Raw genomic sequence first — 13447 nt, forward strand, 5'->3', positions numbered from 1 at the left:
CTGAACTCCAGCCTGGGCAACAGAACAAGACTCTGTCTTAAAAAAAAAAAAAAAAAAAAAAAGAATTTAAAACTTTAGCAAAAATAATCAGAAGACTAAACTCATCCAAACATGGCTTTCCTTCTTTCTTTCTTTTTTTTTTTTTCTTAATAGAGATGAGGCCGGGTGCGGTGGCTCAAGCCTGTAATCCCAGCACTTTGGGAGGCCGAGACGGGCGGATCACGAGGTCAGGAGATCGAGACCATCCTGGCTAACACGGTGAAACCCCGTCTCTACTAAAAAAAATACAAAAAACTAGCCAGGCAAGGTGGCGGGCGCCTGTAGTCCCAGCTACTCGGGAGGCTGAGGCAGGAGAATGGCGTGAACCCGGGAGGCGGAGCTTGCAGTGAGCTGAGATCCGGCCACTGCACTCCAGCCTGGGCGACAGAGCGAGACTCCGTCTCAAAAAAAAATAGAGATGAGCCCTCACTATGTGGGCCAGGTTGGTCTTGAACTCCCGGCCCTAAGCAATCCTCCCACCTCTGCCTCCCAAAGTGTTAGGATTACAGGCGTGAGCCACTGTCCCTGTCCATGGCTTTATTTCTTATGGCTGTGTTTTTTTTCTTGTCAGAATGTAGTATCATGCAGTAGTATATTTTGTTCCCAAACCATTCCCCCACAAAAGAAATCAGGATGCCTCAGAGAATTGGCTGATTGTAGGGCCAGGGCAGGGCAGGTGCAAGGTATAAGATGGTTCTGGAACATACTGTCATGCCAGAAAGGAAGTGGCTTATGAAAGAAGAAAAGGAGAAAGAAGACGGGTGATGTCACAGGACACAGGAACCAGCTTGGAGGGACTCCCACTGGCCGAATCTGGGACATGTGAGCACTAAAAATAATTAAACACTGCCATGAACTCTCTTCTGTGCTTTGGCAATCTCCCTCTGAATAGCCCAAAGACATCTGGCATTCAACGTTTCCCAAACTGAACTCACCTCATTTCTTTTTCTTTTCTTTTCTTTTTTTGTTGTTGTTGTTGTTGTTGTTGAGACAGAGTCTTGCTCTGTCACCCAGACTGGAGTGCAGTGGTGCAGTCTCGGCTCACTGCAATCTCCACCTCCCAGGTTCAAGTGACTCTCCTGCCTCAGCCTCCTAAGTAGCTGGGATTACAGGTGCGTGCCACCACACCCGGCTAATTTTTTGTATTTTTCAGGAAAGAACGGGTTTCATCATTTTGGTCAGGCTGGTCTCAAACTCCTGACCTCAAGTGACCCGCTCGCCTCAGCATCCCAAAGTGCTGCGATTACAGGCATGAGCCACCACGCCAGGGCAGTTTTATTTTTTTAAATACAGACAGGGTCTTGCTGTGTTGCCCAAGCTGGTCTCAAACTCCTAACCTCAAGGGATCCTCCTGCCTCAGCCTCCCAAAGTGTTAGGATTACAGGCATGAGCCACTACACCCAACGTGCTTTATTTCTTATGTGAACTTGGTTACGATAACCCCCCACTTTGGTTTCCTTTGCTGCCATTACCTAACTGTGAAGTTCAAGATCCTCAGCTCCAGGCATTCAACAGTCTCTAGGATGCAAACTCATTCCAAGTTGTTCAACAAATACTCTGTGAACACCAAACTGCCTGTGGTTTCTCCCCTCCAGGCATACCATGGTGCTTCACACATTGTCACCTCTACTCAGCTCTTCTGCCCCTGGAATGCCCTGTCCCCCAGTATGTGCATAACTCCAGATCTTTTTATTTATTTATTTATTTTGAGGCAGGGCCTCACTGTCTTGCCCAGGCTGGAGTGCACTGGCACAATCATAGCTTACTTCAGTCTCAACCTCCTGGGCTCAGGAGATCCTCCCACCTCAGCCTCCTGAGTAGCTGAGAATATAGGTGCAAGCCACCATGCCCAGCTCATTTTTGTATTTCTGGAGATGAGGTTTCGTCATCATATTGCCCGGGCTGGTCTCAGACTCCTGAGCTCAAGCAATCCACCCACCTTGGCCTCCCAAAGTGCTGGAATTACAGGCATGAGCCACTGGTGCCTGGCCCCAGCAAGACTTCCTTGATCCCTCTACACCTCCTCACTGTGCTAAGTACCCATGGAATCTGAAAGCATTTCTGGTCAAACTCTAGTTAATGACTTGTCTATTTATCTATCCATCCCACTAGACTCTAAGTCCCTTTAGGTCAGAATCTGTGTTTTACATGTTTTTTTGGGTATCTTCCACTAACACACCTAAGACAGCACCTGGAAGACACTTTTCTTTCTTTCTTTTTTCTTTTTTTTAAGGGAGTCTCCCTCTGTCGCCAGCCTGGAGTGCAGTGGCACGATCTTGGCTTACTGCAACCTCTAACTCCCGGGTTCCAACAATTATCCCGCCTCAGCTCCTGAGTAGCTGGGATTACAGGCGCCCTCTACCACGCCCAGCTAATTTTTATATTTTTAGTAGAGACGGGGTTTCATCAAATTACCAGGATGGTCTCGATCTCTTGACCTCATGATCCACCTGCCTCAGCCTACCAAAGTGCTGGGATTACAGGCTTGAGTCATCCTGCCTGGTCAACAGTTTTATTACAGGAAATCTTCCCACAAAATCTCCAAATGGGCTGGGCTTCAGACCACTAGTTTACCCTCTTTCTTTTCCTGAAGGTAGATGAGACTCACTCATTGTAACCACTCTTTTATTAAAACAATATGCAAATATTCCTGTGTTCATACACAAATCCCTGCCTGAAGCTTCTTTCTTTCCCAATTCTACTTCCTGCTTTTTTTTTTTTTTTTTTTTTTTTTGAAACAAGGTCTCACTCTGTCACTCAGGCTGGTGTGCAGCTATGCAATCACAGCTCACGGCAGCCTCAACCTCCCAGGCTTGCAATCCTCCCATCTCAGCCTCCTGAGCAGCTGGGACCACAGACACATGCCACTATGCCCAGCTCATTTATTTTATTTTTGTAGAGATGGGGTTTCACTATGTTGCCCAGGCTGGTCTCAAACTCCTGGGCTCTTTTGGGAGGACTTTGGGAGGCTTAGGCAGGCGGATCACCTGAGGTTAGGAGTTCAAGACCAACCTGGCCGACATGGGGAAACCCTATCTCTACTGAAAAATACAGAAAATTAGCTGGATGTGGTGGTGCAAGTCTGTAATTCCAGCTACTCAGGAGGCTGAGGCAGGAGAACTGCTTGAACCCAGGAGGCAGAGGTTGCAGAGAGCCGAGATGGTGCCACTGCACTCCCCACTAGGGGACAGAGCAAGAATCCATCTAAACACACAAACACACACACACACACATACACACACAAAACAAACAGAAGAAAATCACATTTGGTTATCACCATGGGGTCCTCAATTTCTGCCCTAAGAGAAATCACAAGAGTTCTGAACACATTCCTTGTAGTTACTGTTCCTGAGTATAGAGGCTCACGGGAAGCCTCTGACTTCAAACCTCTCCATCCTCTACCTCTAGCCATCAAGTAATGCTGCTGGTTCAGGGGCTTGGTACCATTGGTACCATCCAACAGATGATGCTTGAAGCTATGGAGGTAATAGCTGGGTGTGGCTCAACACTGCTTTTGATAGGGAATGAAGAACATGTGAAGCCCTAGGCCAGTCTGTGAACATTCTGTAATCCCAAAGATTTACCTCCTTGTGATGAATGCAATCAAACATGCTCTAGGGCAGAGATGAAAAGTATCCCTGACTTTGCCAGGCCTTAAGGACACTGTTCAATAAATATTAACTGAATCAATGAATAAATACGTATTGGACGGGACTGTATATATTTGTGCCGAGCAAACAGTAAAACCGCTGATTTGCTTCAAACCTTGAAATAACCCTTGGAAACCTTCTCCTTTGCTATACCTTTGTGATGTTAAAGTTCTCTTCACCAGGACTCCGCAGAAAGTTCACCTGAAAACACTGGCTTTGAATGTGGGAATGACTCCATTAAGCCACTCACAGTCTGCAGTCCCTATTTTGCAAATAGAATCCCAATTTACAGAATAAATTGTTGTCACTTGGGCTGCAAAATTCACAAAATAAATTGTGATCATTAATAAGAATTAATAAAGTCAGAAATCATTGACAACATTGAGATATTATTTATTTTCTTCTTTTTTTTTCTTTTTGAGATGGAGTCTTGCTGTGTTGCCCAGGCTGGAGTGCAGTGGTGCGATCTCGGCTCACTGCAATCTCTGTCTCCAAGTTCAAGCGATTCTCCTGCCTCAGCCTGCTGGGCAGCTGGGATTACAGACATGCACCACCGTGCCCAGCTATTTTTTGTGTTTTTAGTAGAGACAGGGTTTCACCATATTGGCCAGGCTAGTTTCAAACTCCTAACGTGAAGTGATCTGCCTGCCTCAGACTCCCAAGTGTTGGGATTGCAGGCGTGAGCCAGCGCGCCTGGCCCAGAGACATTATTTCTTTCCAATTCATGAGAAGTACAGATACTCTTAGACCCTCTCCTCATACATCTATCAAAATAACTTGAAGATTTCTCTGTCAAAATATTGGACCCTTCTGCCAACAAAACTGGAGCTCTCTAATTTAGGAATAGTTTAATAGAAATGGACTTAATGTTGAGGTGGGAGAATCGCTGGAGCACAAGAGTTCGCGGCCAGCCTGGGCTACACAGTGAGACTCTCTCCACCAAAAAATGTAAAAATAATTAACTGGGTGTGGTGGCACATGCCTGTAGTCTCAGCTACTCAGGAGGCTGAGGTGGGAGGATCACATGAGCTCAGGAGGTCCAGGCTGCAGTGAGCCATGATCATGCCCCTGCATTCTAGCTTCGGTGACAGAATGAGACCCTGTCTCAAAAACAATTTTTTTTAATTAAAAAAAGAAATATATATATACACATACACACACACGCAAAGAATCCTGATATGATTATACAAATGTATCAAATTATCATGTGTATACTGAAAATATGCACATATACGTGTCAATTAAAAGATTTTTAAATATTTATAAATATATACACAGAAAAATACTTTCTGTATATGTGTATATATGTGTGTGTGTGTGTGTGTGTGTGTGTATATATATATATATGCCAAAAAACATACTGATTACATTTGCAAATGCCTGACTTACCAGATAGGTATTCCAGAATTTCTGTTTCAGGTCCAAAAATATGTCATCCTTTTCCTGGAGAATGCTCATACCTATTTGCAAAACACCAAAAGAATTTTAAAAGATTCAGTAGGGTACCGTATAACAGTGCATGTTTAAGTTTTCCATTCCAAAATGCAAAGTAACCATCACTATCATCCATCAATACAACCCTTCTGATCCAACAGTGAAAAGAGAACATAGTCAGGCGCGGTGGCTCAAGCCTGTAATCCCAGCAGCACTTTGGGAGGCCGAGGCAGGCAGATTGCTCGAGTCCAGGAGTTTAGAGACCAGCCTGGGCAACAGGGCAAAACCCCATCCCTACAAAAAGTACAAAAATTAGCCAGGTGTGGTGGCGTGCCTATAGTCATAGCTGTTCAGGAGGCTGAAGTGGGAGGATTGCTTGAGCCTGGGAGGTGGAGGCTGCAGTGAGCTGTGATCATGACACTGCACTCCAGCCTGGGCAACACAGCAAGACCTTGTCTCAAAAAAAAAAAAAAAAGAAAAGAAAATAGAACATAATCTCCACTCTAAAACTAGATAAATTTTAAAGGAATGATAAATACGAAGTGAGAATAGTAGAGTATAAAAGTTATAGCAGAACAATTATTTTTTCAAAAACTGTAACAATTCACAAAAAGAATCAAGTTACAATAGTGGGTCTATTGGTTACTTTTCTCTACCTTCCAAAGATTTTGTGAAATGTCGAACATTTGAACATTTTGAAATTTTAATTTCTATCTTTTAAAAAAAACCTAGTGGACTGGTTGTGGTGGCTCACGCCTGTAATCCCAGCACTTTGGGAGGCTGAGGCGGGTGGATCACCTGAGGTTGGGAGTTTCAGACCAGCCTGACCAACATGGAGAAACTCCGTCTCTACTAAAAATACAAAATTAGCCGGGCGTAGTGGTACATGCCTGTAATTCCAGCCTCTCAGGAGGCTGAGGCAGAAGGATCACTTGAACCCAGGATTTGGAGGTTGCAGTCAGCTGAGATCACACCACTGCGTTCCTGACTCGGTGACAGAGCAAGATTCCATCTCAAAAATATAAAAATAAAAAAAGGCTAGTGGACCCAAATACTCTGGCAACTACAAATTTCCCATCAGTATTACCCTATTCAAAATTTGAAAGTGGAACACCAATTCAGTCTTCCTAAAAACACTTTGAAAACGTTGATCTTCAACATTCCTGAAGAGAAATTCACAGCCTGGGCAATATATCAAGACCTTGTCTCCACAAAACAATTTAAAAACCAGCCAGGTATAGGGCTGCGCGCCTGTGGTCCCAACTACTCCAGAGGCAGAAGTGGGAGGATTGCTTGAGCCTAGGAGGTTGAGGCTGCAATGAGGTGTGATCACATCACTGCACTTCAGCCTGAGGGAATAGAGTGAGACCTTGTCTGAGAAAAAGAAAAGGAAAAAAGAAAAATGCAATTCAGGTAGCAAGGCAAAGCTCTCCTATTTTAGAAAGGGTTGTAAACTGAGAGTACTTTAAAAATTCTTTCCAATCCCCGATTACGAGGTAGGGGAAATAAGAGCCTTATTAGTTAATTACAGAAGATTCTTACATGACTCAGCAAAATATTGGTAATACTGTGTTCCACTTACCCAGCATTAATGAAATGCTAAGTACTTTACGCGCCTCATTTCATGTGTCCCTCCTTACAATTCCCTAAGGTAGGTAGAGTTACAAAGGAGGAAAAGAGCTTAGAGAGGTTAACAGCAGACGGAGTTCAACCCAGGTGTCTGATTCCCAAGCCAGAGTTGTTAATCTGTTACCACTCTGGTTCCCCAAGGTGATCCCAGCACAAAGATCATGGGATTGGTGCAATTTCCATGTAGAGCCTCATGCAAACCTCTAATCCATCCCCTTCTACTTCCCCCTTCATGGAAATTTGAGGTGAGGGAAACTGAACCAGAAAAACTGAAAACTGGCTGGGTGAGGTGGCTCATGCCTGTAATCCCAGCACTTTGGGAGGCCGAGATGGGCAGATCACTTGAGGTTAGGAGTTGGAGGCCAGTCTGGCCAACATGGTGAAACCCCGTCTTCATTAAAAATGCAAAAATTAGCCGGGCGTGGTGGTGTACATCTGTAATCCCAGTCCCTCGGTAGGCTGAGGCAGGAGAATCGCTTGAACCTGGAGATGGAGGTTGCAGTGAGCTGAAATCGGGCCACTGCACACTACAGCCTGCTAAAGCAAGACTCTGTCTCCAAAAAAAAAAAAAAAAAAAAGAAAAAGAGAACAATCTCACTAGTTGTTTCAGGATTAAATAGGATTCTGGTCCCCTACCCCTTCACCAGTGTACAAGTCTTCTGTAACAGGTGCTAGGAAGCTGTTTGCAAATCTAGTCTGGAAATCACACCCTGGGACCAGGCAAAGACCTTCTGATAAAACAGGAGACCCTAGCTCTCAGGCTGTCTGTCCTCCTGACCCACTGATCCCATCAGCCATGTAGTTGGCCGCAATGGCAATAGGCAACCAGGTGGTTTGTGTTTCTGGTGGGGTCTGTAGAGAAAGGAAGTGAATCCAACTCTTCAAAATAAGGTTCAAGGGGCAGGGTAGCTCTCTTCAAGATGGTGGCTTGTCTGACCTCAACCTGGTTTAGAAAGCACCAACAGCCCTTAGGAGAAGTTCCCTCCCATTTGGGGGGAAATCTGTGTTCCCCAATCCCAAGGTCAGGCTTAAGACCCATAGAGATTTTCTCCCCAGTTACCCACCCCATCCCCTTCGAGGCTATAGAAATTGCAATGATGATAGAGGCCACAGGGCCTGTTCTGTAAGTAGACGGAGGATCTCCAAAGATCACAAGAATTTTTTTTTTTTTTTTTTTTTTTTTTTTTTTTTTGAGGCGGAGTCTCGCTCTGTCGCCCAGGCTGGAGTGCAGTGGCCGGATCTCAGCTCACTGCAAGCTCCGCCTCCCGGGTTTACGCCATTCTCCTGCCTCAGCCTCCCGAGTAGCTGGGACTACAGGCGCCCGCCACCTCGCCCGGCTAGTTTTTTTGTATTTTTAGTAGAGACGGGGTTTCACCATGTTAGCCAGGATGGTCTCGATCTCCTGACCTTGTGATCCGCCCGTCTCGGCCTCCCAAAGTGCTGGGATTACAGGCTTGAGCCACCGCGCCCGGCCAGATCACAAGAATTTAACCAGCTTGAGCAATCAGCCTCCTGCCCTCAACCTGTTGTTCCCCAACCCTGGGTGGAATGAGGTCACCCTGTTTGTTTAAACCAGCTCCTAAGGGACCCCAGGTTACTTATAGATGAACCCAAGTTAACTCTCCTCATTTCCATGCTAAAGTCTTCACCCCGGGAGAAGCTATAGCGTCATGACTATAACCTATGTAACCTATGCAATCTATGTGCTAGCATCATGACTCACTGGGACCCCTATTCTGCATGCAATCACGCGCCCTCTCCTTTCTCCATCACGCCATAAAACCCTCCTGTCTCCTTCTCGGGGGGACATACTACTTTGGAGAACATGCCCAGTGTCTTCCTTACTTGTGCCAAGTAAAACTCCCATTGATCAAAACCTGCCTCTTGATGGAGTAATCTGGGACTCGTTAGGGGAATGAACCCCGGTATTTTTCAGGTAACATTTTCATTGTTCTTATTGTAGGCAGTAGAGAAGGTTTCCACAGTCAAGCCCCCGTCCCCCACACCCCAGGCCCAGGTCGCATTTTCTAAGGAGAGGGTTCCCTGAACCCTCACAGGTATATAGTCCTCCAATGGCAAGGATCCAAGGTCCCTTGATGTCTTCCGTGGGACCCCCAGGGGAAAATCTTGTCACCAAAGAAGGACTAGGCCCCTGGGCATGAGTTTTCTGAAGATCCAGGCCCAACCTCAGATTCCACCTGCTCTGCCCCCCAGGGTCATGGGTCCCCTTGCGTTTTGTTCCTGTGCTGGCCCCGGAGCCCCAGGCATGGATTTTCTGAACAGCAGGTCGGTCCCTTCCCTGCCCACGACTGGTTCATGATCATGCAGCTGCTATGGCCTTGAACTGGGATCTCCTTTATTTTCCCGTGGGCCCTTTTCCAGGGGGAAAAGACCTCCCCAGCCCTGCCAGCTCCAGCCTTGACCTACATCCAACCCCCGCGTCTGAGCCCCGACTCTAGCCCCTGACCCGCTGGACCTCTGGCTTCCCAATTTCCCGGCTCCCCAGCCAGTGCCCCCCGCAACTTCTCGCAATCAAACACCCCAGCCTCTAGCCTTTGCCCTGGCCCTCCAGGCCCCTGAAGCAGCCCCGGTCTCAGAGCCTCAGCTCCTACCCGGGTCCCCAGGCTCCTGCAGCGCCCTCCCTCCAGCCGCTTGATCCCGAGTCCCTGGCTCCAGTCCCCCAATACCCGGCCCCTCACCGGTGTAGAAGGCCGAGACCACGATGGGCGCACCGACCACCTGGTCCCAGAGCAATTTGGCCAGGACCGCGCGCGGCGCGCGACCCGGGAGCGCACGCTCCAGCAGGCCCAGCCACACGTAGTTGAAGTTGGCGTGGAAGGTCACAGCCAACGTGGCCACGCGCCGCGTCTGGCGCCAGTCGGCCTCGCCGCCCTGCAGTCTCTGCTGCAGCGCGTCCCCTGCCGAGAAGAGCGAGCCGTAGAGCAGCACGTTGGTGGGCCACGGGTGGCGCCGGGCCGCGCGCGACAATGCCGGCCACCAGCCCGCCATGTCGGCGCTATGGGCGCCGGCGATCAGGAGCCGGCGTGATAGGCAGCTTCCTGCACCACGGTGGAGCCTCCTGGGCCTCCAGCAGCCCCTGAGCTGGCGCCGCCCGCACCTGCACCTGCCCCCTCCAGACGCTCCGGAGCGATTGGGCGCCCGGCCCGCACATTCAGCTCGCACTGTCCAATCCGGAGGCCACGGGCCGTTGTGGGGGTGAACGTTTGAAAGGTGCCCGGCCCACCCCCATGCATGGGTCCATTCACACAAAATACTCAGAACAGGCAAAGCCACAGAGGCAGAAGGCATGGGGTTATTTATTTACTTGTTTATTTTTATTTTTATTAATTAATTAGATATTTTTGAGACGGAGTCTCGCTCTGTCGCCCAGGCTGGAGTGCAATGGCGCGATCTGGGCTCACTGCAACCTCCGCCTCCCGGTTCAAGCGATTCTTCTGCCTCGGCCTCCGGAGTAGCTGGGACTACACGCGTGCGCCATCACGCCCGACTAATTTTTGTATTTTTAGTGGAGACGGAGTTTCAACATGTTGGCCAGGCTGGTCTCGAGTGAACTGCCCGCCTTGGTCTCCCATATGGAGTTATTTTTTTGGAGCGATGAAAACATTTTGAAATTAGATAGATGTGATGGTTCCATGACTTTGTGAATATATTAAAAACCATTGAATTGCACACTTTAAAAAAAGGGGGGGTGCATTTGGCCGGGCGCGGTGGCACATGCTTGTAATCCCAGCACTTTGGGAGAATTAGACAGGAGGATCCTTTGAGGGCAAGAGTTCCAGACCAGCCTGGACAACATAGGAAGACTCCATCTCTACGAAAAAGAAAAAAAAAGAAAAGAAAAGAAAAAAGTATTGTAATTACTCAGGCTTGGTGGTGTGCACTGATAGTTGTCAGGCCTCTGAGCCCAAGCTAAGCCATCATATCCCCAGTGACCTGCACGTATACATCCAGATGGCCTGAAGCAACTGAAGATCCACAAAAGTGAAAATAGCCTTAACTGATGACATTCCACCATTGTGATTCGTTTCTGTCCCACCCTAACTGATCAATGTACTTTGTAATCTCCCCCACCCTTAAGAAGGTTCTTTATAATCTCCCCCACCCTTGTGAGATTCACCCCCTGCCCCCGAAACATTGCTCTTAACTCCACCGCCTATCCCAAAACCTATAAGAACTAATGATAATCCCACCACCCTTTGCTGACTCTCTTTTCAGACTCAGCCCACCTGCATCCAGGTGAAATAAACAGCCATGTTGTTCACACAGAGCCTGTTTGGTGGTCTCTTCACCTGGACACATGAGACAATAGTCTCAGCTACTGCTACTCGGGAGGCTGAGGTGGGAGGATCACTTGAGCCCAGGAATTCAAGGTTGCAGTGAGCCATGATAGGGCCACTGCACTCCAGCCTGGAAAAAAAAAAAGAAAGAGAGAGAGGGACAGAGAGAGAATAAATAAAATGGTGAATTTTATGGTATGTGAATTTATTTTAAACAATGAAGGAACAACCGGGCACGGTTGCTCACGCCTGTAATCCCAGCACTTTGGGAGGCCGAGGCGGGCAGATCACGAGGTCAGGAGATCGAGACCATCCTGGCTAACGCAGTGAAACCCCGTCTCTACTAAAAATACAAAAAATTAGCCGAAAGTGGTGGCAGGCGCCCGTAGTCCCAGTTACTTGGGAGGCTGAGGCAGGAGAATAGCGTGAACCCAAGAGGTGGAGGTTGCATTGAACCAAGATCGCGCCACTACACTCCACCCTTGGTGACAGAGTGAGACGCCATCTCAAAACAAAACAAAACAAAACGAAAAGAAATGCTAAGCAAAGTGTTCTGGTGTGTTCTGCCTGTCTTGGTAGTTGAAGGGAAGAAAATCAGTCTTTTTCTTCTCCCCCTTAAAACTATTTAAGAAGGGAACTGGGCACAGTGGCTCAAGCCTGTAATCCCAACACTTTGGGAGGTCAAGGTGGGAAGATCACTTGGGTACAGGAATTCAAGACCAGCCTGGGCCACATAGTAAGACCTCATCTCTACAAAAAAATAAAATATTAGGGCCGGGTGTGGTGGCTCACACCTGTAATCCCAGCATTTAGGGAGGCTGAGGTGGGCATATCACGAGGTCAGGAGATTGAGACCAGCCTGGTGAACATGGTGAAACCCTGTCTCTACTACAAAAAATTCAAAAAATTAGCCAGGCATGGTGGCACTCACCTGTGGTATCCTAGCTACTTGGGAGGCTGAGGCAGGAGAATCGCTTAAACCGGGAGGTGGAGGTTGCAGTGAGCTGAGATCATGCCACTGCACTCCAGTCTGGGTGACAGAGCAAGACTCCATCTCAAAAAAAAAAAAAAAATTAACGGGGTGTGATGGTGCATACCTGTGATCCCAGCTACTCAGGAGGTTGAGGTGGGAGAATGTTGAGCCAGGGAGTTCGAAGCTGCAGTGAGGCATGGTAGTGCCACTGCATGCCAGCCTAGGCAACAGAGTGAGATCCTGTCTCAAAAAAAAAAGGCCAGGCCCAGTGGCTCACACCTGCATTCCCAGAACTTTGGGAAGCTGAGGCAGCTGTACCACCTGAGGTCAGGAGTTTAAGACCAGCCTGGCCAACATGGCAAAACCCTGTCTCTACTTAATATACAAAAATTATCCGGACATAGTGGTGCACATCTGTAATCCCAGCTACTCAGGGGGCTGAGGCAGGAGAATTACTTGAACCAGGGAGATGGAGGTTGCAGTGAGCCAAAATGGTGCCACTGCACTCCAGCTTGGGGGACACAGTGAGACTCTGTCTCAAAATAAATAAATAGAAATTATTAAAAAAAAAAAAGTATCCCCTGGACATACAAAATAAGTAAGCCCCTACTACTTAGGTAAATAAAGAACAATTCTATCATTTGGGAATCTTAAGATCGATTCTACCACTTTATAGATCTTCAGAATCAATCTCTATTTTAGAGATACTAACACTGATTGATCCTACTATGTGCCAGGCACTGGCCTTCACATCTTCACATATATGATCTCATTTAATCCTCATTTAATTTTGACAGGGAAAAGTTGAGCTCCTTACCCAGGATCGTATAACTAGGAGACAAAGACCGAAGCACATGCCTCACTCTTCTTGTTATTAGAAAAGATTTCCTTCTGTAAACCTCAGGGACTTTATAGGCGAAATACTGGATTACTGTAATATGATTCATCAGCCCAATTTATTTATTTATTTTTATTATACTTATAAGTTCTAGCGTACATGTATGCAACGTGCAGGTTTGTTACATATGTATACGTGTGACATGTTGGTGTGCTGCACCCGTTAATTCGTCATTTACATTAGAATATCTCCTAATGCTGGCCGGGCGCGGTGGCTCAAGCCTGTAATCCCAGCACTTTGGGAGGCCGAGACGGGCGGATCACGAGGTCAGGAGATCGAGACCATCCTGGCTAACACGGTGAAACCCCGTCTCTACTAAAAAATACAAAAAACTAGCCGGCGAAGTGGCGGGCGCCTGTAGTCCCAGCTACTTGGGAGGCTGAGGCAGGAGAATGGCGTGAACCCGGGAGGCAGAGCTTGCAGTGAGGTGAGATCCGGCCACTGCACTCCAGCCTGGGCGACAGAGCATGACTCCGTCTCAAAAAAAAAAAAAAAAAAAAAAAAAAAAAAAAAAGAATATCTCCTA

General features: G+C 47.5%; 3 protein-coding genes across 8 annotated transcripts in view; 1 reads left to right on the forward strand and 2 right to left on the reverse strand.

Moving 5' to 3' along the window:
• The window catches only part of PDXDC1 (pyridoxal dependent decarboxylase domain containing 1), a 471229-nt gene that overhangs the window by 342795 nt on the left and 114987 nt on the right, over nucleotides 1-13447 (forward strand). The gene's annotated exons all lie outside the window — the stretch shown is intronic.
• LOC126944537 (mpv17-like protein) overlaps nucleotides 1-13447 on the reverse strand; it is a 51270-nt gene that overhangs the window by 7624 nt on the left and 30199 nt on the right. The window lies entirely within an intron of this gene.
• Nucleotides 450-9835, reverse strand: LOC126944541 (mpv17-like protein). 5 transcript variants are annotated; one of them, XM_050774124.1, is made up of 3 exons: nucleotides 9452-9835; nucleotides 6706-6769; nucleotides 5074-5149 (listed from the first exon to the last, which is right to left on the reverse strand). In XM_050774124.1, the coding sequence occupies exons 1-2, from the start codon at nucleotides 9759-9761 to the stop codon at nucleotides 6741-6743; spliced, it is 339 nt and encodes a 112-aa protein (XP_050630081.1). In that variant the 5' UTR covers nucleotides 9762-9835; the 3' UTR covers nucleotides 5074-5149; nucleotides 6706-6740. The 5 variants fall into 5 exon arrangements, 3 of the variants coding, with proteins under 3 accessions (XP_050630079.1, XP_050630081.1, XP_050630080.1); XR_007722084.1 differs by having other exon boundaries at nucleotides 5075-5149; nucleotides 6211-6769; XR_007722083.1 differs by lacking the exon at nucleotides 6706-6769 and adding an exon at nucleotides 6014-6135 and having other exon boundaries at nucleotides 5079-5149.

The sequence above is a fragment of the Macaca thibetana genome, chromosome 20 (genome assembly GCF_024542745.1).
Source record: "Macaca thibetana thibetana isolate TM-01 chromosome 20, ASM2454274v1, whole genome shotgun sequence".
In the NCBI taxonomy this organism is placed as follows: Eukaryota; Metazoa; Chordata; class Mammalia; order Primates; family Cercopithecidae; genus Macaca; species Macaca thibetana.